The 27,708-nt window shown below is 34.3% G+C and overlaps 4 protein-coding genes across 20 annotated transcripts; 1 reads left to right on the top strand and 3 right to left on the bottom strand.

Moving 5' to 3' along the window:
- Positions 1-1,420: 1,420 nt before the first annotated feature.
- On the bottom strand, positions 1,421-6,212 carry LOC108199972 (uncharacterized). Of its 17 annotated transcripts, none has more exons than XM_064083028.1 (4): positions 2,843-6,212; positions 2,587-2,684; positions 1,842-1,904; positions 1,421-1,605 (listed from the first exon to the last, which is right to left on the bottom strand). In XM_064083028.1, exon 1 carries the CDS (start codon positions 5,794-5,796, stop codon positions 3,082-3,084), a length of 2,715 nt encoding a protein of 904 aa, XP_063939098.1. In that variant the 5' UTR covers positions 5,797-6,212; the 3' UTR covers positions 1,421-1,605; positions 1,842-1,904; positions 2,587-2,684; positions 2,843-3,081. The 17 variants fall into 17 exon arrangements, 15 of the variants coding, with proteins under 15 accessions (XP_063939098.1, XP_017223498.1, XP_017223494.1 ...); XM_017368009.2 differs by having other exon boundaries at positions 1,421-1,681; positions 2,629-2,684; XM_017368005.2 differs by having other exon boundaries at positions 2,629-2,684.
- A 1,169-nt stretch (positions 6,213-7,381) lies between these two features.
- On the bottom strand, positions 7,382-11,907 carry LOC108197297 (uncharacterized). Its single transcript, XM_017364875.2, has 3 exons — positions 11,680-11,907; positions 7,730-7,904; positions 7,382-7,395 (listed from the first exon to the last, which is right to left on the bottom strand). The coding sequence occupies exons 1-3, from the start codon at positions 11,905-11,907 to the stop codon at positions 7,382-7,384; spliced, it is 417 nt and encodes a 138-aa protein (XP_017220364.2).
- Positions 11,908-16,215: 4,308 nt separating this feature from the next.
- LOC108197380 (putative late blight resistance protein homolog R1B-16) lies at positions 16,216-18,480 on the bottom strand. The gene has a single exon (XM_017364980.2). The coding sequence runs from the start codon at positions 18,478-18,480 to the stop codon at positions 16,216-16,218; it is 2,265 nt and encodes a 754-aa protein (XP_017220469.1).
- Positions 18,481-20,426: 1,946 nt separating this feature from the next.
- LOC108197932 (protein FAR1-RELATED SEQUENCE 11-like) lies at positions 20,427-22,110 on the top strand. The gene is made up of 3 exons (XM_017365669.1): positions 20,427-21,377; positions 21,483-21,674; positions 21,991-22,110. The coding sequence occupies exons 1-3, from the start codon at positions 20,427-20,429 to the stop codon at positions 22,108-22,110; spliced, it is 1,263 nt and encodes a 420-aa protein (XP_017221158.1).
- The last annotated feature ends 5,598 nt before the right edge of the window (positions 22,111-27,708 follow it).

The following is a 27,708-nucleotide window of genomic DNA, read 5'->3' as shown; positions in this document are numbered from 1 at the left end:
TAAGGATTAGTTAGAAAATAATTAAATTGATCGGATATAAATTGAATGATTAAATACTTAATTATTATAACGAAACGGGAATTATTTTGTGATTAATCGTGATTAATTTATCGATTTTTAGAATAAGTAAAATAATTATAATAATCTTGTCATTTTCTTTTAATTAAGAAAATCCATGTTTTTCATGAAATGGGTCATGTGTATGAAACATGAATTGCTCGTCACGTTTTTCCATTGATTGCGCGCCTCTGCTAAATGTACGATTATACATGCATCAATAATTTGAAAATAATTGAGCCCATTAAACTTTAATTTAAATGTTTGTCCCCTGTGTTTTAAACATCCGTGTCACCTACTAACAATCGCTGCGTAATCAAATGTTCACATTTTTATATTTAACTGTGTAATGCTCCACCATTACCATTTCGGTGGACACAGATTATCAATCTCCTGCTAAGTGGGTGTCTATTATTACTCCCTCCGTCTCAATTTATAGGTCCATTTTGGAAAAAAAAAATTTGTCCCAAAACACTTGTCCCAATCTTCTTTCAATACAAATTTATCTACATATTAATTGTGACTTTTTTGAAACTCAACATTATTTTCATTTCTCAATGCACTAAATCCCTATATTTATAGTGATTTTTTTGAAAATCAACTATATTCTCACTTATCAATGTACTAATTAATGATACATGAGATAAGATTCTATCTAACCAATTTTTTTCTTAATATACATGTTTATTCCAAAATAGACCTATAAATTGAGACGGAAGGAGTATGTGTTATATCCATTATTATCCACCTTTAGTTGCATTGTATCAGGGCTAGGAATATTAAAAGTTTTAAGATACGTTTTCAAGTATATTTCATGAATATGTGTGTAAGTGTCGAATAGAAATGTTAGAAACATATATACTTTTCTGCTGACATGAGCTCCATATTTCTCTAATTTTTTATCAGTTTTTTATTATTTAAAATGTATTTTGTGACGCAAGTAGAATATTAGAATATGATTTTATAATTAATTTTTGATATTTTTTTTGAATAAAAATTTAAATATTAAATTTTTATTAAAAAAAGAAAAAGTTAAAATAATTGATAAATCATTGAGAACATGAAGGGAGTATATATACTCATATTTTGAGTGTTTTACACAAATACTCAATTCATATATACATATATATATATATTTGCTAAATACTCTATTCATATTTGCATGTTATATATTCTGTAGTAAATCAAAATAAATAAATGTCTAAATATTAATATACATGTTTCAAGTGCGAGAGATACAGGAAGAAATGAAAGAATCTTGATGATAAAGATATAAGATTGTGTTTTGAAATTTGAAATTCACAAAGGATTGGGACCAGGATGTTTTAAATGTTACTTAATTTTATTTGTTAGTGTTTATGAATGATAATATAAAAAATTAAGTTTCTGGTAACATGACATAAACAACTAAACAAGTCACTGCAGAAGTCCAGTACTTATAAACAAGTCACTACAGGAATACAGATTACTTTCTGTACCGATTCCGTCTTCAACCTTTTCTTCACTCCGGCTCAGCGTTCTCTTCATGGCATTCTCGCCTTCTTCTCCCTTAACATCCCCAAATTTCTCGTCAGTTTGCTCAGAAACATCTTTAAAAGAATCCGGTTCTAACTTATACCTCAAACTTACCAACATCAACATTTTAAGTTTTTAAAAATCCATGCTGTCATAATTTTTTTTAAAGAGACTAACTTTATACTATATTATAACTAGGGAGTACTACAAATTAATGTACAGAAAGCATATTACCATTGAATACTCCTTTTAAAATGCTGTTAACTTACCTGACAGACCTTTGCACAGACAAATCCGAGTCTTTGTCAAGTAGTCCATATGATCGTATTTTCCTACAAGAAGGCGTGAGTTCATAAGTACATATTAAACAAAATAACTGATTAATATTGTAAATTTAATTTATCAAACAAAACAAATTGCGTAATCTATACCAAGCTACAAATTAGTTTATATTTGCAAATAATTAAAATAAAAATCGCATCTGCAACAAAATAGATGAACAAAGACTGATGACTTGCACAAGGGAACTGAAGGATTCAAACAATAAACATATAAACAAATATAGCACGAATATTTTTGAGATAGCATATAAAACATCAGTATATATAAAGTGCAAGAAGCACACATCAGATTCGGAAAAATGTAAAATAAGAAGAGGAAGGAACATTTGAGACATATGAAGGACAAAATAAGTGCTGACAAGATTATGGAAGGAACGAATTGGAGCTGTGATCTGTACATAGAAAGCGTTTAACTAAGCAAACATTATGCATAACATTATTACCATGCATGCAGTATATGAAAACTATAACCACTCGCAAAACTTAGCAAATAGCAGCTGCAGGTGGGTGACATCGGGACTCATCTCAAGGTTCAATTTTGAGATTAAAATGCAAAATACTGTGTTTATCTCAATTTAATTTTACAGGTAAAAGGATTGCTAACTTGGGAGTAAACCATTGGTTTACAAAGACAAGTAAGCCCGCTAGAAATACATTTGGATACGATACACACTGACTGACAAATATGTAAACAGAATGGCAAGAATCATGATACCCAAGTAGAGCTTTCACCGCCTCTGCAAACAAAAAATGGAAGGAACATCAAAAAGTCTGAAACAACAGATGACGAAAGAGAGTATAAATATATACCCACACACATAAAAGTGAAAAACAGAGTTCAATACTAAAATGCAACTCAATATTTATATTCCTCAATAGTCAAGTTACTGTTCTACATATAATAAGATTAATATATTTCATGTATGTACCCTCACAAAATTGAAAATTCCGTCACAACTTAGGGGGGCTAATCTTCCTCTTCTTCAATCAGAAGTAAATTAAGCAAGAGCGATATCATCTCTCAGTTTCTGATATAGACATCTGCCTTCAATGAAGTTATCGAGTTTTTAACCTCTTAGACCCTTGGTATTCACCTATGACAGTTTAGCTGAGGTATCAAGTTATATATAAATTCAGATGCTGACCACTTGGCAGTAATACCATAATTTTAGAAGCATTCACCACTCTGGTACTTGTAGCACTTGTTAGGTCGAAGCTTCAATTTTTCTATTCTTTGGGATCTCCGTAACTGGTTGCTAACAGATGAAACTGTCATGTCATCCCTGTAACCTACATTACGCATTTGTTTAGAATTTAGCCTTCTCTGCCTTTTTCTGCAAACAGTGGATGCCCGCGGGTTCAAATTCTCTAAAATTTCTGGTGTTGAGCACCTCAGAGGTCTTTCATCATTATTATCCCTGAAAAATGGCTCAGCAACATCACCATTCAATAACATCCTTTCTGGACTTCTACTGGGTGACTGAAGACAATCCCCAAAAATAGATATATCTAAATGTTCACTCAAAACATCCGTTTCATGAGATTCCGTGTGAACTTGAACTTCTTTGACTTTTTCAGTTAATATATTTTTCTCAAGTGATGGTATCAGTGTCTTTCTTTTCTTTGTAGCATCAATTCCCATCCGGTTCCTCACTTTCTTATGCTTTATGTCAATAGATTCATTTTCACATGGTTTCCTTTTACTTTCTGAGTTGGAAAATGCTGCGAATGATTCAGATGATTCTGACCTTGTTTTCTTTTTTCTACTCCATACAGATTTCTTGCTAGCGGGATGCACCTCAGGAATAGGGGGTTTGTCACCCTCGCAACTTTGCTGAGCATCCTTTTTCTGCTTTGCAGGTCTAAGTTTAGAAACATAATTATTTGCAGAAGAAAAAGTCTTCCTTGATTTCCTCTCACAGGAGTCCGTCCTTTTAGCAGAAGAAACAGGCTGTCTTGATTTCCTCTTTCTCTTCTTAGAGGAGTCTGTCTTTTTAGCTTCAAGCGCAGAATCTAACAACTGCAGATGGACAAAATCACTAGGCCCAAGGGCAGGTCTCCTTGCTTCCCGGTCCACAAAATTTGAAGGTAAAGCAATCTTTTTTATTTTTCTAGCCACTTGAAGCTTAGGAAATTCCTCTGGAAACAAAACCTTCCATCTTCGGAGACATTGGTTATCAGTACGTTGAGTCACATATGAGGCAATCTTATTCCAGGAGGGTCCAAATTCCTCATATGCTTCTTCCAATCTTTGATCTTCTTCTGAAGTCCAATAATCTAGCTTAACACAAGGATCCAAGCTATTTTTCCATCTTTCCCTACACTGCACATGATCGCGTCCAGGCACATAATGCGCTACTTTTCTCCAGCTTTTAGCCCCAAAGAACGTAACAGCTACTTTTAAACGTTTGTCTTCATTTGGGATCCACTTCCCTATCCTTTTCCTCGTTGGGTGAAGTGCTTTTGTCCATCTATTAGAGCATTGGGTACCTGTCCGTCCTTCAAAGACAGAAGCAACACTCTCCCAGCTACTCTCACCATAAGTTGCTACAGCAGCACGGAGTTTTTCATCCTCATCCTCTGTCCAATTCTGTTTCAGTAGTGATGGATTGAGACTTCTCTGGTAATGTGCCAAACACTGAAATGGTGTCCTATTTGTTCTCAATGATGACGCAATATCAATCCAGTTGCTAATCCCCTTATGTTGAATTATGTACAAAAGTTTCTTTTCTTCTGATTTTGTCCATGAATTTTTGTTGATCAAAGGATTTGTACAGTTCAACCACCTCGCTTCACACTCTGTGCCAGATCGCCCCTTGGTGTACATGGAAGCCAATTGCTCCCAATTAACCTTAGGCAAGAATTCATTCAAGTTCTCATCAGTAATGTCATGATCACTAATCGATGCAACTATGCTATCAAATTCATTCGAATCAGAAAACCCCTCTGCATTCTCATACGTCTTTTGGAGCAACATATCTTGAAACTGTTGCTTGATCCCCTTCACAAGATTTACATCATCTTGTTTTGTCCACTTATTCCGATTCACTGATTCCCAAAATTTCTCAACCATGGCCTTATAATTCATGACATGATCATTCTCACAAGGGGCAAAACGCATAACACGGGTGCTCTTCTCATTCACTTTAGCATTAACCCTCAACTTCGTACCCTGAACCAACTGAAGAAGAGCATCTTTCTTCTGCGACACCTCAAGCCCTGTCCTCCTCCTACACGCAAACTGAAGCCCTTTCAGAGCCTTAACCCTATTCCTCAACTTCACATTCTCCTCAATTCTCGACTCAACAAGCATCAACTTACTCCTCAAATACTTCTGACACAACCTATTCTTCTTAATCGCATCAAGAAACGCCTGAGCTGACTTAGGCAACCCCGTCTCCTCCTCCCTACCAGGCGAACAATCATCAATAACCTCAGGTTCAACAAGATCAGCCTCAATCTCCTGTCCACAAACACCCGAATCCAAAACATTACAATCCAAACTCTCCTTATCCAAATCAGTAACAACCGAACCATCACAATTCTCCTTACAATCATCACTAAACCGCCTCTGAATATCCCTCAGAATCTCAAAATCGCCATCACAATCATCATCATCACTATCCAACGACACCGGCGGCAACACACAAATAGGTTTCAAATTCAACGGCTCCTGATCATCCTTCCCACCCGAAAACCTCGCCCTAATATTCTTATACAATTCCAAATCTCCGTCACTCGACTCGGAACTCGAATCATCCAAAAATACACCACTGGAACCACCATAATCACCTATACCTAAACTACAAGCCCTACGTAAGGCTTCCATGTCTTCTCCTAACCCGAAATCATCGGAATCGCTATCGGATAATTCTTCTGCCATTGAATCACAGCTCAACAATAACAATAACAGTAAGAAACCCTAGATCAAGTACTAAAAAACATGAAACCCTAACTCAAAAATTGATATGAAACTGATCATTGTTAAGAAAAGTAACACCTGTTACTACCAGAATTCGAGACTAAGATTATATATTATAACGCGTAATTGTAACATGTATAGGAATATGAATTGAAATAGGGTACTTGCTTACTTGAATGCGATTATCGGAGGGAAATTCGCGGGACCGAATTATTATTTATGAGTAGTATCCGGTGGGTTGGGTTAGGTAAATTTTTTTTAATCTTTTGAAAAACGGTGGCTTAGGGTTCCAAACATACTTGGATTCTTGGAAGTGTATTTTAAAAATTGACTTGTACGAGCAATGAATGGCAGATTGTTAAGGGTTTAGACCACAGACTTACCTGATCACCTGATATTGTCTGAGAAGTTCTGTAAATACGGGGTTTGGCACGGTGGTTAAGAAAAATCTGGAGTTTAGTGAAGTAAAGTACTCTCTCCGTATCTTTTTTCTTTTCCTATTTGTAATGTCGGTACTGTTCATAACATGAGACAAATTACTAATTTACATCTAATCTATAAAACTAAATATAGTCATGAGTGATCTTGTTAGATTCGTATTCACGAGTACTTTAATACGGTGAAGTTTTTATATTTAATGCTACTACGAAATGAAAGATATTAACGATCAAAAGTGTGTGTTGGCAAACGTGAAAAGTACAAACAGGAAAAGTATTTAGGGACGGAGGGAGTAGTAAAAATGGGTAAAGTGGTGGGAACAACTAATATTTAATGTATGAAATGGATGTAGTGTGAGTTAAGTGGTGGATCAATTAATTTTTAATGTATGAAGTAGGTGTGGTGGAAGAAGGTAATGGGTGGAGTTGAAGTTTTATATTATAAAATCTTACTACTTTGGGTATGTATACAATTGATGGGACATAGAAATGAATGGGAGAGAGTATTCAATTGCGTTATAAGTCATAGTCATAAAAAATTGACTTGCTCTTGAGAAAGAGTGTGATGGTAAAAAATTTGTTAGCGGTCAGAAATCAGATTAATATTTTATATTTATATAGTTTGATTTATAATATACAAATATTATTTTGATGAGATTTGACACTGAATTACAAGTTTTCTCAAAAGTAGGTTTTTTTATAGTGGGAATCTATATTTTAAAAACAGTCTTTACATTAAAAACTTCCATGAAAATTATCATTTCATACGTTTACTAAATAAATTCACACTGGTTGATTATTCAACAGGATGTTTGGTTCAAATTATGTAAGGAAACAAGAAAATATTATGAGTAAACATTTCACATTTACATATTATTATTTTTAAATAAGTATTCAGAAAAAGTTTAACATTATTTATTTATAACAATAAGTATAGTATTCAGGAAAAAATATAAATTTACGTCACTTTCCCCAAAAATAAGATATTTATTTCTGGAAAATAAAATAACCAAGCCTCATTTTAGTTCTGATAATATGAATACTCGTTCATATTCTAAGTTATATCTGATGGAGGCTTAGGTTCTCTTATAAGAAATAGGCATATCTTCTTACAGACCATAGTCTATAGCAATAAGCCAAAGGAAAGAAAATGAACATTTCAACATTAGGTTATGTTGTGTATCAGACTTTAGGTTGGTCTGTAAGAAGACAACTGCCCTCGATAAAGAATTTGTTACCAACACAAGCACAGTTATATCATTATGAAAGTCTTTTAAGGACCACTACGGATACTACATTTAACAAGCTTAAATTACACGGGAAAAGTTTTACAGCGAATTTGTTAGATGCATTTTCTCGTGTAGCTCCACCTCCTTGCCAGACATGGCAAGGGTAACTCTATCAAAACTTGAGAGAACAAAATTTGGGATCTCACCACCGGAAGGGAAACCACTTACTTTCCGGATTTTCTCCTTCCTCTTTCTCTGGATCTTCTTCTTCTTCTTTCTTTTCTTCTTCTTCCTCGTCTTCTTCAGGAGGATCATATGGCATTGGAGGCGGCAGGGGTGTTTTCATTGGGCTAAACTGAGGGAATATATCAGGCCTACGCCCAGGCTTTGGTCTCTCCCATTCCTGACCAAAACAAAGTATACAAAGCCAAAAGAAATGAGTAGAATAACAGATGCAAAATAAGCATGCTCTATTACAATGGAAAACTATCAGATGCAGAACCAAAGCTTTAGAAATAGAGCTTGTATAGTATAGTAATACTTAATTTCCACTTTCCTTGAAAAGATTTCAACAGAAAGCATTAGAACAATAAGCACAAAGCGGTCACACCATCCAAACGCAACATTAAACATAATGCAATTGTTAATTTCTGCACAAAAGTGGAGATGTATTCTAATATATTATATGTGAACACGGCAGATTCATGAAAGTTGATGACAATCAAACATCAGTAACTTGTAGAAGAGTTGCAGACACACACACACACACACACACACACACACACACATGTACCTATCAAATAAAAACCGATCATGCTTCTGATGCTTTAAGAAATAATTTCACAATTACCACTATCACCTACAACTTGTTACTTCCTCCAGCGAGTATATAAACTATCGCCAATCCAACACGCGTCAATATAATTCGTACTATATTATTAATGTGCTACATATATGTGTTACAAATTGTATGTATTGCTCGCACAAAAAATTATATCAAGCATATAATGTAAATACAGCAGTGATCTGGCTTAACAAGTGATGGTAAAGACCTATCTCCGCAGAGAATCAGCAAGAAACACACAAAATCCGCAGATTCAATTCATATAATTCAACTCCATTAAATAATGAAGATTACAACTGCTTATATTAGAATCCTTAAAGTTGGTGAACAAGTAAGATCCTAAAAAAAAAAAAAAAGCAAACTAGTCCTAATTATAACTTAACTCTCTACTACTATAAATCAATTATTATCTATTACTAACATATATTTGAACTAAACTAACCATAACTAATTTATATATACAAATAAATATAAAATAATAAATAACCATGTGTTCCGCATCAACAAGCACCTGTATCTGGCCCATATGTTGGCGATTTACAGAACATAAGGACAACTACTGCCTCTTTAGTTATCAACTTAAAATAAGCATTGACTATATACTAATGAGGTCAACTGCATGAATCACTTGTTTGGTATACTCATTTTTAAATGAGAAGCGGCAAACGGGCAAAGGGAGAAAAGAAAAGACGCTAGGACATACGATGAATGCTTAGTGTTATCTATGGTAGAAAACAGGTGAAGGGGAGTACTTGAAGCTCAGTGATTGAGATTGGTGGATACCTGACAGAAGATGAGGTAAAACATACACTTCACTCTTCATGCATAAACCCGAAGGACGTCTTTACTCTTTAATTATTTTACAGAGGTAGCTACCTTGAACAATGCAAGAAAAAATATGTCTCTCCAACAGGAAAGTCTTGTGACATAGCAAGCAAAGAATATAATGTTTCTTGAGAGTCGTACCAACGATACTATGATCAACAGGATTTTTTTCTCCCTATTTTGTAAATCAATGAAGTCATTCATCTTTCTCTTACCAGAAATTTGATATTTCCCTAATTAATTTTATTCTACTCATGTATGCCTCAGCTTTCGTTACATTAAAAAAGGACTGTAATTCGGCTAAAGGTCCATGGTACCCCCAATATCATAAAGAGGCAGAAATATCACAAGTATCATGCATTTAGGACTTGCAAGACACCAGCAGAGATGATATGCATGACATAGACATGCATGACTTTTAGATTTTTTTAAGAGCCTGTACTTAACAGGGGATGTTGCACATCGCAAAAAATGCATATTACCTAATGTGCATTACTATCAGATGCATCTGTTACACAACTGAACAACACGGTTCACAAAAACAAAGAGAAATATGTTATCTCAGATTTTAAATCATCTTCCACACATGGTGTTGTGTCTTTTGTTTAGGCTCTCCGAAATTATTTCATTTGGTCGGAGTGTCGGACATTGCAAAAAGGAGTTTCATTTGACATCAGCATTGTTAGGGCAAAAAAATGCAAGCTCCAATTTCAAAGTGCAACTTGCGAAGCGCGATTACTCACACGATTTTTCGCCAAAAATAAATTACCTATATAATTATATAATTTCGAGAATGTTACTTCTAATATTAGTTTCAAAAATAAATAATAGTCTCAAACATAGTGGAAATATCACATAAAAATATCATACTATCAATCAATAACATTTAGTATGTTTGCAAAACGAACATTGAACTTTTGACTTGTCTTTCTCAGCTTGATTCCCATGTTTCCATCCCATGTCAACACTTCGAGTCATCTTTAACTATGGCCCAAGTGATCAATACCTTTTAAGAGAGTAATTTTTAAGGGGGGTTTTATCAAACATCTAACAAACGTTGTAAATAGTATTAAAAATTTAGCATATATGCAGACCAGGGTATCGAAGAAAAAGTGTTGACATAGAGAGAGATGAAGAGAAAGGGTTGAGAGAAGTAGAGTTTATTTTAACTGAATGGTATTTTAGTCTTTTTATACTTTTGCGAGTTTCTGCGCTTTTTAGTGCGAGTTTTTGCGAGTAATCATGAGTTATGGGCGATTTTTAGCCAATTTCATAATCACACTAAATCGCTCAAATGCAGTTTGCGGAACCTTCGCCTACTCGTGATTAATCGCAATTTTAACAACAATGGAACAACAAGACTACTAAACCACTGCCTCTTTGTGCCACAATTGTTACACATGAGAATGTGCGTCACAACAAGTATAAAAATTGAGTACTTCTTGAAATCATCTTTAGTGTATGCTGTGTATGGTGATTCATATGATACTTTAATGTGTGTCAATTGTAATACTTTGGGCCCTCTTATACTTTGCATTATTTTCATCCACAATGCTAAAACTATTTATGATTTCATTTTCTCTTTTGATTTCCTATGACATTCAAGTACTTTTCTTTACAAAAATACATTAAGAGGCAAACATGTACTGCAATTCCATGAACTTGTATCAAATTTAATCTTGAAATCAACTTCCAAAAATACAATTGCATAGCAGAAACAACACTTCACTTTGTCGGTACCAAATCTAATTTTAAGATAATATCTTTCCAGCTCATTTACCGAAAATAATCCAAGCTCAAACAAATTAAAATATAAATCAATATGAAGATACAGTTAAAGCTAGGTAAGTGAAGGCTCTTGTGATCAAAGTCAAACACACACCAACCTTCTACTACATCATAAAAATAAGGTCAATCTATTACGTAGGTACCCAAAAAAATAATAACATATAGATCTTATTTGTTTAGCCAGTATTCAACTACATCATAAAATCTAAACTTCAACTGATCAAATAAATATTAAGCCATCAAGATACTAACTTTTGAGCTTCTAAAGCATAAAAATCAAAACTTTAACAAATTAAAACACAATTTAATCACCAAGAAACAAACTTTCGAGCTTCTAAACCATGAAAATCTAAACTTTGTTAAATTTAGCCACAATACAACCATTAAGATACTAACTTTCGAGCTTCTAAACCATACAAATCCAAACTTAAACATATTAAAACACAATTCAATCACTAAGACCCAAACTTTTGAGCTTCTAAACCATAAAATCCAAATTCTATCAAATTTAACCACAATACAACCATCAAGATACTAAACCCTAAAAACCCAAATTTTAACAAATTAAAACACAATTCAATCATCAAGATACAAACTTTCGAGCTTCTAAACCATAAAAATCTAAATAAATTTAATCACAATTCCATCACCAAGGCAGAAAGTTATTAACTTATGAACCATACAATCAAAACTTTTACCAAATTATAAGAGGAAAACATACAATTGGGAAATCAAGAGGATTGCGGCGCGTCAATTTCTCTTCCTCGCCCATACGAATCATCGCCGCCGGCCGACGCACATTAACCCTCCCTCTTCCGGCGCAATTCGCCGGCCGGCGAGCCGGAAAAGACAAAACTGGAGAGGAACAAGACGAAGATACGGACGGTGCGGATGATTTAGAGATTATAGGGGGAGAGATTAGAGATGTGGCCGAGCAAAACGACGTCATTTTGTTAAACCCCAGTATAACTAAAGAAGAGACGAGAGAGATTGGGAGAGATTTTTGAGAGAGAGGAGATTGCGAGAGAGAGTGTCAACCACTTTCTTCTTGCTTACACGCCCACCATCTACCCTATATCTATAGCTCACGTGACTTTATTTTGATGGTCACGTGACTTCGGTAATAGTGAGTTTAGACTCTCTCAATAACTCGTTCGCCTTCATCCGTAAGACTTAACACGATTTTGTATTTCTTTTGGCAAAATTCGGTGTCAATAATTTAATACATCCAAACAAGTTACGCACTTGTAAATATTTTCTCAAATATATATCAAACACCGTTCTAAAAATCAATGATTAATTAATGTTTTGTAATTCGTCAAACTGATTAAATATTCGATTATTTCATTTCATCGAATTAATTTTCAATTAATTCTTGTTCCGTGACTTTATTGATTAGATCCGATTTTCACCTTTTACAACACTGATATTAAAAATATTACTCCTCCCGTCCCTTTGATTTCTATACAATTTCTTTTTTTGGATGTCTCACTTAATTCTGTACATTTCAAAATCTTCCCAAAATGGTAACCTTTTATAATATAAAAATCCCAACTACCCACTACTTTCATACACTTTAACAAATCTATCAATTATATATTGATGGGTCCCACCACTTTACTCACTTTTCTTTCTCTTTCTTTTTACTTTATACTACTCCCTCCGTCCCATTTTAACTGCTTTTGACTTTTTTACACGTATTTTAAGATATTAAAAAATTCACATCTAAACATATTTATTCTTTATAAAATTTATATCAAATTAAAGTTTGGAATCTAAACTTTTATTTGATATAAGAATTGAACTTTTTTATTGAGTGTAGCTATTGTTTTTTTACGCCTCAATATACGTGTTAAAAAGTCAAACATAAGTTAAAATGGGATAGAGGGAGTACTTTATATACTTTTCTTAGTCTCCGTCTCCAATCCAAACGTATACATATCAAAGGGACGGAGGGAGTATCAAGTTTCATAATTATTCATCCAATCAAAAATTGTTTCAATTTTTAAAATATGATTGAATATAACATTATTATAAATAAACTTTTCTAAGAAGTATAATAAATTTATAAGATAAATATTATAATATTATTTTGATATATTTAATTAATTTTTAGATTAATTATTTAAATTAATTTTTATTATTCTAATGATCTGTACTGTGTTCCGATTCTCACTTTCTATATAATCACTAGGGGTGAGCAAAAAACCGATTTGAAACTGAAACCAAATCGAAACCAAGAAAAACATGTAAAAATCGATCTGAATGTAACCGATCTGAAACCAAAACTGAAAATTTAAAAACCGATCCGAATCATATCATTGGGAACCTGTTATACCTCCCAACCGAACCGATAAAAACTGAACCGAACTGATTATTAAAATAATAATTAAATAATATATGTAATATATAACAAATATATAATCTATATCATGTTTAAAAATCAATAAATCTATTTGAACATTTAAAGGAAACATGAGTTTGTGTTAATATTTTCATGCTCACTCTGCATTTTCTGTCTGGTACCACATTTTCTTCATCTGCCAATTTCTTGGCTGCATGCACACATCCTTTTTCCTTGGGTAATTCCCAGTGTTTCTATTACCCTCTTAAGTGTAATTGCGGTCTTGCTTCAACCTTCATCCTACAGAGAGCTTCACTGATCTAAGTGGCCGTAAACATATCCTACGGGTATCAATTTGTCTCGTTCCGTATATTATTTTTTATTTTTACATTTATCGATTTTATAATCAAAATCGAGCCGATTATAACCGAACCAAGGTTTTTAAAACCAAAGTATTCGTACTTTTTTAAAATAAGTTGGTTGTGTCAAAATCTTCTATCTTTTTCTTCTTTTTTTTTAACCAAAATCTTCTATCTTAATATATTCCGAATGATTCTGTCACGATGCCCATTTAATTATGATGTTATTAAACTTATTCTGGTAGGATAATTGCATACCGTTTATAAATTTAAATAAGAAGGGAAATTTAAATTTTAAGCTGAGAAGCTTAGGCCACATTTGTGTTATCTCCGAGTTACTATAAAAAAGTTGTATTATACTCGATAAATTTAATTTCAACTGACTTGCATTATATTTTACGATTAAAAATCTGAAATTTATCGAAAAATCCTCCGACAAATTTTGATAAAATTTTATTCGGTAGGTCAATCGATTAGTTTCTGCGACAAGGTTATCTCTAAAAAAATTATTACGGAAAGATATTCTCCTATCAGATGATCCACTGTATTAGTGTATGGTACTGCAGCATATACAGGTTCAACTTTTGAATGGCTTGGCTTGATTATAATCATGGAGTTTCGCGGCTCGTCTCTGTATTTCTTCATAGTATCCAGAACGTCACAAAGATAACACAATGTAGATGATCCAGCAGCTTACAATAAGTAAACTAGTTCATCTGAGGTACCTCAGCAACTTAAATTTTAGCAATCAGAAGGTGCTTTTCAAATTAAATAGAAGGAATACATGAATTCCTTCAAATAGAAATCAGTTTAAAGAATAAATTGTTTTTGGATACTAACATGAGTTTGAGTAATCAGATATGTACAGCATCAATCTGAGCTACACTGAAAATGTAGGAAACTAAGAACGGTAGATAGATGTAAACATATATAGCTAAGTTTAGCTCGTCCTACGGTTCATTCCACGTCTTTTAATAACTTTGTTGAGCAAAGTAAACGTCTGAACTCCGAAGGAACTAATGCTATTTTCTAATTGTGGATAACACCTTGTTATAATTTCTATGCTAGTGAAGCCTGAAACTATGGTTCAATGATAAATGTATATAACAGAGGTGTTCGGAATTGCCAGCCTCAAGTATCAAGTGAAAAACAAGGATCTGCAGATGATATAATCCTAAAATGCAGCATATGAGAAGCTTGAAAGAAAACGACAACCAATTGGACGCCTTTACAGGTAGGCCTGTAAATGGATCAAATATCCGATCCGACCCGATCCGATCCGTGGTTAAATAAATGGATATGGATCCTTATTAAAAAAATCCGATCTGCTAATAATCCGATCCGATAATAATCCGGTCCGATAAAGAATGGATATGGATATAGTCAAATCCGATCTGTTAACGATCCGATCCGATTCATGCTTAACTATATATATTATATTATATTATATTATATTATATTATATTATATTATATTATATTATATTATATTATATTATATTATATTATTATTAATATATTACATAGAAAATAAAAATTTCTAAAAATACAAGACAAAATCCTAAATCATATTTTCTTATAACCGATCAACCGCTCCTAATTCTTGACATGACTATCACTCTTGTCATCCGATTAATCTAATAATCACTCTTTTTTTTGTGTACAGTGAGTATAAACACAGGAGCTAACTCTTCTACTTAAAACCTCCTCAATCACCTGGTTCTGTATTTAAGACATATTTATCGACTTTAATCCTTATTATAGAGGAGAGCACATCATAATTTGCTTCCTCCAAAAATATTAAGCAACTTATTTATTATTTTTCTATTTACTTGATAAATTCTGTGTTGAAGTTTTTATCGGAACAACCAACAAAATTTTTATTAAATACAGCTTTATTAGTTTTTTTACCTATTACGTTAAAATTCATGAATTAATATAGCTAGAAAATATCACTTCTTTTTGTATGGAAGCTAAAACATTATTCACGGTAAAAAAATATATTTCATAATTTTTAGCGGATCGGGGCTCCGATCCGATTATCCATGATCCGAATGGACCGGATATGGATTGACTTGTAAAATATCCGACCCCTGATCCGATCCGATCCGAATCCGATAAATTTAAATGGATTAGGATACGGATTTAGTTAGATCCGATCCAAATCCGATCCGTTTACAGGCCTATTTACAGGGTCATCTGATCAGGCATAAAATATGTTCAAGCTTTTATAAATTCTTTTATATTAAAACCTCAAATCTTTCATAAAAGTTTCTAGATAGGTATAGTGTGTGCTTCAAAAACAAGTACATGCTTTGTGTAATTCAACAGAATGCCAAGGGGCTAAATTTCAAATACATCATATTTCAATTCTTCGAAATTAAATAATACACGGGGAGAGGAGAGATTGAATCCACAAAATATCAGAGGATTGAGTGGGATAAACATCGTTAACATGCCTACTGAAACACTGAAATCTTTTAACTTTCAAACCTGTTTTTCTTGTCCATTTTAAAGTGAGGAACTTGATGTTTCTGCCCTGTGCATTGGTTTAGTCAGACCAGGCTAGGGTTGACAATTAATTGAAGTGAATCATTACCATACCGCTCTTGCTCTTCCTGGAGATCCGATGCAGAATTTGTTGCCGCGTCATTACACCCACTTATCTCAAGGCTCTCAAGGGTGCATATATTACCAAGGTCTTCTGGAATCTCTGTCAAATATGGGCAATGGTACACCTGTAAGTGCTGAAGCACTGGAAAATCATAACGACAAACTGTCCAAGTCACCAGATCCAGTTCTTTGAGTTTCAGAAATTTGAGACAAGGGAATGCTTGTGGCCTTGTTTCCCAGTCTTTGCCAACAAAGGCATGGAATTTCAACTTGAGAACTTCAAGGTTAGGTATCATTTCGAAGATCCAAGCTTCCTCCCAGTTTAAACAAGTATTTGACAGAGTAAGATTTTTAAGACTTCCGGGGAATATAGTTGAAATGCTTAGTCTCACGCCTTGATGAAAAGAAATTGTGTTTGACAACTTCAATTTCTCGAGCTGCATTAGAAGGCCTAGATCAGGGCATTTAAAATCTCCTCTAGTTGTTGTCAGTGGTCCACAAAGACCTAGCTTCTGCAAATTAGGAGTTCGAGCTAAGATATTATGACAAGGTCTAGTAGGGCTGACTAGTGACATTGTCTGCAAGTTATCCAATGTTCTCTGTTCGCCTTCAACATTAGAGATATCCACAAGATTTTCACCTGATTTAATAAAAAGATGCTTCAGATTAACCATCTTCCACATATCATTAGGAATAACCATATTCATCCTTGATGACATGATAAGTGTTTGGAGTTCTTGAAGGCAGGATATTGATTCAGGAGGGTTGCCCGATTTAAATCGAAGTCCCAAGTACCTCAAGTGGACTAGTTGAAGCACTTCACTTGGAAATACAAGAAATTCTATGGATGATAAATCCAAAGCCCTTGTATGCTCAGAGGCATCCCATACACTTAGTATTTGTTTACAAAATGATTGGGATCCTTCAGAAGAATAGCAAGAACAGTTTGATGGAATGGCGAGGACATTAGTGCTGAGTAAAAGTTGAAATTTTGGATGAACTAAAGAGTGAGGACATGAGAAAGAAACTTTATTGTGCTTGTATATATCTGGTGAAAAATTTTCTTCTTCGGCTTTTCTTAAGCACAAATCACGCAAGAGGTCATGAATACGACATGTTTTGATTGCACCATTAGACCTTTTCTTACCTACAACAACCAGACTTCTATTTATAAGATCCATCAAACAATCTTCTGCAATATCCTCTAGGTTTCTTTCTCTGCCATCCTGACCTATAAATCCCTCCGCAATCCATAACCACATCAACTGACGAACAGGGATATCATAACCTACTGGAAATGCTCCAAAAGAAAGAAAACAGGGTTTCAAGTGTTGAGGCAGGTGGTTATAACTCAGTGCAAGTGTGTCCATGTATTGATTATAATCACTTATAATATATGAACTCAAATGTTCTTGAATCTGCAGCCACAAAAGGAAATCAAAATTGTTTTTGAGCACTCCAGCAATTAGAACAATTGCAAGAGGCAAGCCACAGCAGTTTCTTGTAATGCGCTTTCCAAGGAAACCCAAAATGCCAAAGAGATTCCCATCTTCGAAAAGTTTTCTTTTGAACAAATCAAAACCTTCCTCTTCTGTCAGGAAACGCAAACAAAGCGGATTCCCATCAGATTGCGCGTGCAAGGCAACCTCTTTGAGCCGGGTGGTCACCATAATTCTACTACCATTCTTGTCATCAGGAAAACATCTTCTAATATCATTCCAATCATCAATACTCCATATATCATCAACCACAATGAGGTATCTCCGACCCTTTAAAGCACGATACAAAGTATGGGCTAACATGTTATCATTCATCGCACAAATTTCATCAGTATTCTCAGAAACAGATCTTAGAATTTCGAGCAATGACTCCCTTTTAAGATAAAGCTGAGAGCAAGTGATCCATGCTCGAGCATAGAAGTATGATTCTACATAAGAATGATTATAAAGTCTTGTAGCTAAAGTGGTCTTACCAAGTCCAGCCATGCCAACAATTGAGATCACTTGAAGCTTCTTCTTTGTAATAGACGCGAGTTGATTTAGTAAATCACTTTCCTCCTTTTGGAATCCAACAAAAACTTCCCCCTCCTGAAATTTGTTTTTGCGAGAATAAATCTGGACAGGGAAGTCTTGGGATGAATATTCTTCGCCTAATTCTCCTTGATTGGCGGAGCCATCGTCGATGAGCTTCGACGAGTGACAGTCCATAAAAGTAGTGAGATGAACCAGTTAGGGTGGAGAAATGAAGGAGGCGGACCTATGAAAGAATGGATGACTTTGTTTGTGCATCTGAGTAGTCAAGTTAAATAGTAAAAAACATGTGTGAAGCATGAAGCAACGACGAAGCTGGCTCATTTAGCAAAAGAAAAAACGACGAAGCTGCTCGCGCAGAAAAATCTCAGAATGTACCCTTTATTGCAAATTTCAAATTGGAGAAATGAAATACTCCCTCCGTCCCCCTGAGTTGTATACATTGGAAGACGGGACGCGGCACGGACTTTAATGCTCGTGTAAAGTATAGTTCTATAACTTTTTTTCAAGATTTTTCTTTTCTGAATAAAAGTTTGAATATCATATTTTTATTCAGAAAAAGAAAATTTTAAAAATAAGTTATAGAACTATATTTTACAAGAGCATTGAAATGCGTGTCGAGCAGTGGAAAAAAACGTATAGAATTAAATGGGACAGAGGGAGTAATGGATAACGGTGACATGAGCATCATATCTCGGTGCTGTCGTCACTTAAAAAAAAGTTTGTTGATTATAAATGAGAAGTTAGTTTTAATGGAGAATTATCTTTTATTTTTTATGTGTTCGGAATTTTTTTTTAATGTTTACAACTTATTGGGTATAAAAATTATAAATATAATAATAAATTATATAAATTATCTATTAAAGTGGTCTTTTGGATCTTGATAAAATTAAATTTTAAAAATAAAAAAGAGTTAGAATTTTTAACTTATCAAATTTTGACTGAGTCAAGAATTGATTTGTAACTGTTACACAAAGAGAACGAATGAACTGCATCTCGATTTATAAGTTTGTTACCCAAACGGAATCAATAAGTTGTCGGTGTGGTCGGGGTTAAAAGCCCGGCTTCTGTGTTTATAATCTAGAATCATTTATTCATCCTGTTTTTATAAAAAGTCAGGAAATACTCGTAAAAAGTTTACGGTTTTTTATTTTATGACTTCTATTTTTTTCCCAAACATTTTAATCACTTTTAAGTCTTAAGTTATTTCTAATTTTTACTTCTTTTTTTTAAGTAAGAAGCACTTATTTAAAACTCATCCAAATGACCATCGTTACACTGTATGTCTTCCAAAGTGAATTTTAAATCCTTAATAATATGTGCCAAGTTTTTTTAGTTTTTTTATACGTTCTTGACTTCTTGTTAATGATTTATTGCTTGATTGGTAACCAACACAATTGATGATACGGGTTGTTTATCTTGTGCCCGGAGGGCACAAATTAAGCTATTTAATGCTAACCTCTTTTCTGAAGCAGCTTACTTTTCTTCTCCACTTTTCACGTCAAACTAGGTCTCTCACAATTAATTTTTTTTATTATTGCATTTGCTTGTTAACCACATAACTAATCTCCATGACTTAAAACTATTTCAATTCTAACACACTTTAATTTAACAATAATATTGTTAATAGATTTTCATTTTACAATAAATAAAAATATTCACTTAATTTATTTGGGTTCACTCTTTTTACATAGTATTTTCAAAAAAAAAATTATAAATTATAAGATCATTTTAATCTTTTTCAAATGAAATAAAATTTAGGTATGATTTCGGATATTCTGTAATACATATATAAATAAAATAATATATTATTATTTTAGTTTAATATATTACAATATTTTCAACTTTTAAATATCAATATATATTGTAATATTTTCTCCTTGTTCTTAATCACATTACTGCCTTTTGGTTTCATTCTTTAGTGCTTATATCCAAAAACTCAAATCTACCAAAAACTCAAATCTAAGCAGAATCACGGGCACTACACAGGTATTAACACTAACTTTACTTCTTTGTAAATTTGTAAGTATTGTTGGTATATATACATAATGTGTGATGTAGGTATGATATGTGTATATACTTTTAAATAATTATATTTTAATAATGATGCAGAGGTTTATGATATGATTGATTTGAATGAACTTCCCATGGATGATGATGATGATGATATTAGGATTAATGTATGTGGTGGAGAAATAGATGAACACTCTGTTGAGAATGAGAATAATTTTGAGCCTTTTATTGATCAATCTTTTCTAAGTGAAGAAGAAGCTTGTAAGTTTTATGAGATATTTTCAAAAAGAAGTGGTTTTTCTGTTCAAAAAGGAAGATTCACAACAAGTAAAAAGGATGGCAAAGTGAACAGGAGAGACTTTTTTTGTCATCGTGAGGGATTTCCTGATAAAAAGATTGTGGATGTGAATAAGAATCAGAGAAACAGAGAGTCTATCCGATGTGGATGTAAAGCCTCTATTCGAATCATCTTAAAAAGATCTTTTGAGATTTTTCCGGAAGAATGGCATGTTACAAGATTTGTTGCGGAACATAACCATAAATTATTGCCACCTGATCAAGTACGTTTTCTTCCATCTTACCGTGCAATATCAAAAGAAGATGAAGAGCAAATTTTATTATATAAAGAAGCAGGCCTCTCTGTTAGACAAATAATGAGGGTGATGGAATTGGAGAAAAATATGAGACATTGGAGAACTTGTTTTTTCCATATGGATGTTCATAATTTCTTAAGAATGATTCGGCAAAAGAATGGACACAATGATGTGATGAGTCTCCTGGAGCAGTGTAAAGTGGAGAAAATTGAAAATTCAAATTTTAAATATGACTACACAGTTGATGAACAAAATAGGTTGGAGCATATTTTATGGGTACCTGCACATTGCTTCAATGGCTACATAAAGTATGGAGATGCTGTGGCATTTGACACAACATATAAGGTAATTTATTATGACATGCCTTTTGGTATATTTGTTGGAATTGACAATCATGGAAGAACAATATTATTTGGTTCTGCTCTGCTCAGGAATGAAACTCTGGACACATTTCAATGGCTGATGAAGGTATAAAATTTATTTTAATTAATATGTGTAGATATATATATATATATATATATATATATATATATATATTATTTTGTTTAAATTTACAATTGTTTTGGTTGACAGACTTTTGTTACACTCATGAGAAAGCCTCCTCAGACTATCATTACTGATCAAGATGCATGTATTAAACAAGCTATAAAAGTTGAAATGCCACTATGCCATTCACCAAGCATGCGTTTTGTATTTGGTATATCACCTCAAAATTTAGTAGCTGGTTTATCTCAATTCTCAGGGAGAAATATTTTACTTGGTGTGGTGAGTTTTATAAGTTTTATAAGTTGGATAATATTGAAGATTTAAAACATGATTAGCCTGAGATAATTTCAAAGTACAATCTGCATGAAAATAAGCATATCAAAGGGCTGTATGAAGTGAAAGAATTTTGGGTACCAGCCTATCTTCGTGGATATTTTTTTGGTGGCATGACAACTACAGGGAGATCCAAAAGTATAAACAGTTTTGTAAAAAGTTTTACAAATGCTCGCTCAAGTTTGACCCAACTTATGAAGCAAGTAGGTTATTTTAATTTATTATGTTTTATATATATTGTTTTTAATATATAATTTTATAGGTTGATCTTGCTATTCAAGATATTGGACAGAGTAACCTGCATCACACCATGTTGGATACTTACAGAGGTTCATCTTTAAGAACACTGTCTGTTGGGTTTGTGGAGTCAGATTCAGAATAGGATTTGGTTAGAAATATTTGGACTCCTATTTGAGTTAGATATTTCAAAGTTAGACTTCTATTTTGGTTAGGCCAGTTTCTTCTCTTATAAATACTCCCATGTAATTGTAAAATCACAACACAACAAATTGTGAGAGATCAATAAAATTAGTGTGGCTTGTGGAGTACGATTTTCCGAACCACGTAAAATCTTTGTCTTGTGTGATTGTCGTTTATTTTTCTTGTTCTTGTTTATTCGCTTTTCGTTTTTTGCTTTCGTTTTTGTATACTCAACAGCTGGTATCATGAGCCGAGGTTTTCAGGCGAGTGGGAGCGATGGCGGAAGAAGGGAAAATAAAGATCGACAAATTTGATGGAAGAGATTTTGGGTTCTGGAAGATGCAGATAGAAGATTATTTATATCAGAAAAAGCTACATGAACCGTTAGAAGAGAAGAAGCCAGCTTCAATGGATGAGATAGCATGGAAGTTATTGGACAGGCAGGCTCTGGGTGTTGTCCGATTGTCTTTGGAGAAGAACTTTGCTTATAATATCGTCAAGGAAACGACAACTAACGGATTGATCAAGGCTTTATCAAACATGTATGAGAAGTTGTCTGCGTCAAATAAGGTATATCTGATTCGCTTGTTATTTGCCACGAAATTGAATGAAGGTAATTGTGTTGCTGATCATGTTAACGAATTTAATTCTATCCTATCAAGAATAACATCTGTGAGTATTAAATTTGATGATGAAGTGCAAGCCTTATTGTTGGTATCCTCTTTACCGGATAGTTGGTTAGGATTTGTCACTGCAATTTGTAATTCATTAGGGAGTGGTAAGATGAATTTTGATGGAGTTCGAGATTCAATTCTTGGAGAAGATATTCGTAGGAGAAACTCAGGAGAGGCGTCAGGTTCCTTGTTGAGTGCTGAGGGTAGAGGCAGGAATACCGGAAGGGGGCAGAATCAGGGGCGGCACAGATCAAAGTCACAGAAGAGAGGGCAATCCAAAGATCGCAAGGATATTGTTTGTTGGAATTGTCAAAAGAAGGGTCACTTCAGAAATAAGTGTACGGCTCCCGCAGCTCCTAAAGGTAAGAAGAAAGAGGATGATTCAGCTAATATAGTTGAAGAAGTGGTGAATGATGATGCGTTGATTTGTTGTGTCGAATGTTCTGTTGAATCATGGGTTATGGATTCTGGTGCGTCATTCCATGCTACCCCTTGCAAGGATTTGATGTTAAATTTCAGAGCTGAAAATTTTGGTAAAGTCCATCTTGCTGATGATGAGACTTTGGATATTGTGGGCATGGGAAATATTAATCTCAAAACCTCTTTGGGAATTGATTGGACGTTGAAAGATGTAAGGTACATTCCTGGACTGAAGAAGATGTTGTTATCTGTGGGTCAGTTAGACAAGGAAGGGTATCGAGTTACTTTCAGAGACGGACAATGGAAGGTTATATAAGGGAATCTGGTTGTTGCTCGCGGAGAGAAAAAGGGGACGTTGTATATAGTTGAACAATATATCTGTGAAGTAAATTCAGTTGCAGATGAGATTGGTTCTTCGACTTTGTGGCACCAAAGGCTTGGACATATGAGTGAAAAGGGCATGAAGTTGTTAGCTTCTTAGGGGAAGATTCCAGAGCTGAAGAATGTGGAAGTTAGTTTCTGTGAGCCATGTGTTCTTGGAAAACAGAAACGGGTTACTTTTTCAAAATCAGGGAGGACACCCAAGGCGGAGAAGTTAGAGCTGATTCATACGGATGTATATGGTCCAACAACAGTTGCGTCACTAGGAGGATCTCGCTACTATGTCACTTTCATTGATGATTCCACTAGAATGGTATGGGTTTATTTTCTGAAAAATAAATCAGATGTGTTTGTTACTTTTAAGAAGTGGAAGACTGAAGTTGAAAATCAGACTGGTTTGAAGATTAAGAGTTTGATTTCAGATAATGGTGGTGAGTATAGTAGTGATGAGTTTAAAAGTTATTGCGCAGAATATGGGATTAGAATGATTAAAACTATTCCAGAGACACCACAACAGAATGGAGTTGCGGAGCGCATGAATAGAACCTTGAATGGGAGGGCCAAGAGTATGAGATTACATGCAGGGTTGCCAAAGATGTTTTGGGCAGATGCGTTAGCACAACAGCGTATCTCATAAATAGGGGACCTTCAGTTCCATTGGGGTTCAAGATTCCTGAAGAAGAGTGGCAGGGAAAGGAGGTAAATTTTTCACACTTGCGAGTTTTTGGGTGTGTTTCTTATGTGCGTGTCAAAGATTCTGAGAGGGACAAGCTTGATCCAAAAGCGAAGAAGTGTATCTTCATTGGTTATGGCTCGGATGATATGGGTTATCGTTTCTGGGATGAACACATGAAGAAGGTTGTTAGAAGTAGAGATGTTACTTTTAATGAGAATGCAGTATATAAGGATAAGCTTGCAGTCGATTCTGGATTTACAAAAGAACAACCTGAAAAAGAGAAGGCAGTGCTTGATGATATTACAGAAAAAGATCTTGCTAGAAATAGTGGGAGTTCAGATAATGTTCCAGTTACTCCAGAGGCTGAGGTGAGAAGATCTAGCAGAATTGTGAGGCCACCACAAAGATTTTCACCTTCAGCATATTATATGTTATTGACCGAGGATGGAGAGCCTCAGTGTTATTCAGAGGCAATTCAGGTGGATGATTCAATTAAGTGGAAATCAGCCATGGAAGAAGAGATGAATTCTCTTGAGAAGAATGATACTTGGTCTTTAACGGAATTACCAGCAGGGAAGAAGGCTTTACAGAATAAGTGGGTGTTGAGGATCAAAGATGAACCTGATGGCAGCAAGAGGTACAAAGCAAGGTTAGTAGTCAAGGGTTATCAAGAGAAAAAAAAGGATTGACTATACTGATATATTTTCTCCGGTTGTTAAGATGACTACTATCAGAATTGTGTTAAGTATTGTGGCTGCTGAGGAATTACATCTAGAGCAACTGGATGTTAAAACCGTGTTCTTACATGGTGATCTTGATGAAGACATCTACATGGTACAACCAGAGGGTTTTCAGATAGCTGGGAAAGAAAACCTTGTTTGCAAGCTTATAAAAAGCTTGTATGGTTTGAAGCAAGCACCACGACAATGGTACTTGAAGTTTGACAGCTTTATGATGAGGAATAGGTGCACAAGGAGTGCAATGGATCATTGTTGTTACTTTAAACGGTTTGACTCATCATATATCATATTGTTGTTGTATGTTGATGACATGTTAATAGCAGGATCAAACATGAGGGAAATCAACAAGTTAAAGACACAAATGTTTGAAGAGTTTGAGATGAAAGATATGGGTGCAGCAAAACAAATACTTGGTATGAGCATCATGAGGGATAGATCTGAAGGTACATTAAAATTATCCCAGGAGAAGTATATCGGGAAATTGTTGGAGAAATTCAGTATCCAGGATGCAAAGACTAGAATTACACCGTTGGCGGCTCACTTTAATCTTACAAAGAAGCAGTCACCTAAAACGGATGAAGACGAGGAATATATGGCTAAAGTTCCATATGCGTCTGTAGTTGGCAGTTTAATGTATGCTATGATGTGTACAAGGCCAGACATTGCTCATGCAGTGGGAGTTGTTAGCAGGTTCATGTCTAATCCAGGGAAAGAGCATTGGGAAGCAGTCAAGTGGTTGTTACGCTACTTGAAAGGTACATCCAAGATTGCATTATGTAACAACAAGAAAGATGTTATTTTGGAAGGTATCTATGATGCAGATTTGGGTGGATGTTTGGATACAAAAAAGAGTACTACGGGATATATTTTCACTTTGGGTGGCACCGCAATTAGTTGGATGTCTCAACTTCAAAAAAGTGTTGCTCTTTCAACCATAGAATCAGAATATATGGCTATCTCTGAAGCAAGCAAGGAGATGATTTGGTTGAAGAATTCTCTTGAGGAGTTGGGTAAGAAACAGGCGGACAGTGCTTTGTATAGCGACAGTCAGACTGTTTTTCATCTTGCGAAGAATCCTGTGTTTCATGCTAGGACGAAGCATATTCAGCTAAGATATCATTTTACAATAGAGTTGATTAGCAATGGTACTTTGTCCTTGAAGAAAATCCTTCGTTCAAAGAATCCTGCAGATATGTTGACTAAGGTGGTTACCAGTGAAAAGTTGAAGCTTTGCATAGCTTCAACTGGCCTTCAGAATTGATTGATGAGAAGGCGCCGCACTAGTTTGAGTTATTGATTGAAGTAGTGAATTTTACTAGATTTACAAGTGAAGTGAAATGAAGATGAGGTCAGACTCCAAGTGGGAGATTGTTGGGTTTGTGGAGTCAGATTCAGAATAGGATTTGGTTGGAAATATTTGGACTCCTATTAGAGTTAGATATTTCAAAGTTAGACTCCTATTTTGGTTAGGCCAGTTTCCTCTCTTAGTTATACTCCCATGTAATTGTAAAATCACAACACAACAAATTGTGAGATATCATTTAATAAAATTAGTGAGACTTGTGGAGTAGGATTTTCCGAACCACGTAAAATCTTTGTCTTGTGTGATTGTCGTTTATTTTTCTTGTTCTTGTTTATTCGCTTTTCGGTTTTTTGCTTTCGTTGTTGTATATTCAACACTGTCACCGTTGGAGGAGCAAGTGTATAATTTATTCACAAAATATTCTTTCAAAAAATTTCAAGAACAGTTTGAACGGGCAACTCTGTACCAGGTATCTAAATTGACGCCAACCATTTTTAAGGTGAAGTATTAAAAATATTTACATTCACAGACACATGAGGTAATATACGAGAATGATGTAGTGAGTTGCAGTTGCAAAAATTTTAAATTTTGGGGAATTATTTGTCGTCACATATTGAGTGTGTTTCTCCATGAAGATTATTTTCAAATTCCTGTTAAGTATTTGCCATTACGTTGGTGTCGTGATGAATTTCAAGATGGCTTGAGTGATCATTACACTTGTGAGACTGCTGCTGAGAATTTTTATCCACCTGGAGAGAAAATAGTTGTTGGGGAAGAAGGTACGAGCCATGATTGTCCAGCAGAAATTGTTCATTGCCCTCCAATTTCCATCACAAAGGGACGCCCCAAGAAAGAAAGGATGAAAAGTGGAAAAGAGTTGGCTAAAAAATCTAAAAGATGTGGCTACTATAAGATAGTTGGTTATAATATTACAACTTGTCCGGAAAGGGAAAATTTTACTGTGAATCATGAGGCAAAAAGGAAGAAAAAGAAAGAAGATGAAAGCTCCAGCAACATAAACCCTGTTTTGTGCTTGAAAATCTAGAGATCTTATTAAATCTATTGTAATGACAATGAATTGACAATGAATTGACAATGTCTTGAATATTTGAAATTCTAAAAATATTATTGAATTTATGTTTCTTATATTTCTCTTATGCTATTATTCACTTTTTTATCAGTGTTGTAAATAGCGGGAATCAGACTTAATCGGTGAACCCACGGAACAGGGATTAATCGGTGATTAATTAAATTGATCGGGGATTAATCGGATTAATCAGTGATTAATCGAAGATTTAATCAGTTCGGCGAGCTACGGAACAGGGATTAATCAGTGACTAATCGTGATTAATCACCGATTTTTAGA

The sequence above is a fragment of the Daucus carota genome, chromosome 8 (genome assembly GCF_001625215.2).
Source record: "Daucus carota subsp. sativus chromosome 8, DH1 v3.0, whole genome shotgun sequence".
Taxonomy (NCBI): Eukaryota; Viridiplantae; Streptophyta; class Magnoliopsida; order Apiales; family Apiaceae; genus Daucus; species Daucus carota.
The sequence above is the reverse complement of the archived record's forward strand: the minus strand, read 5'-3'. Positions and strand labels throughout refer to the sequence as shown.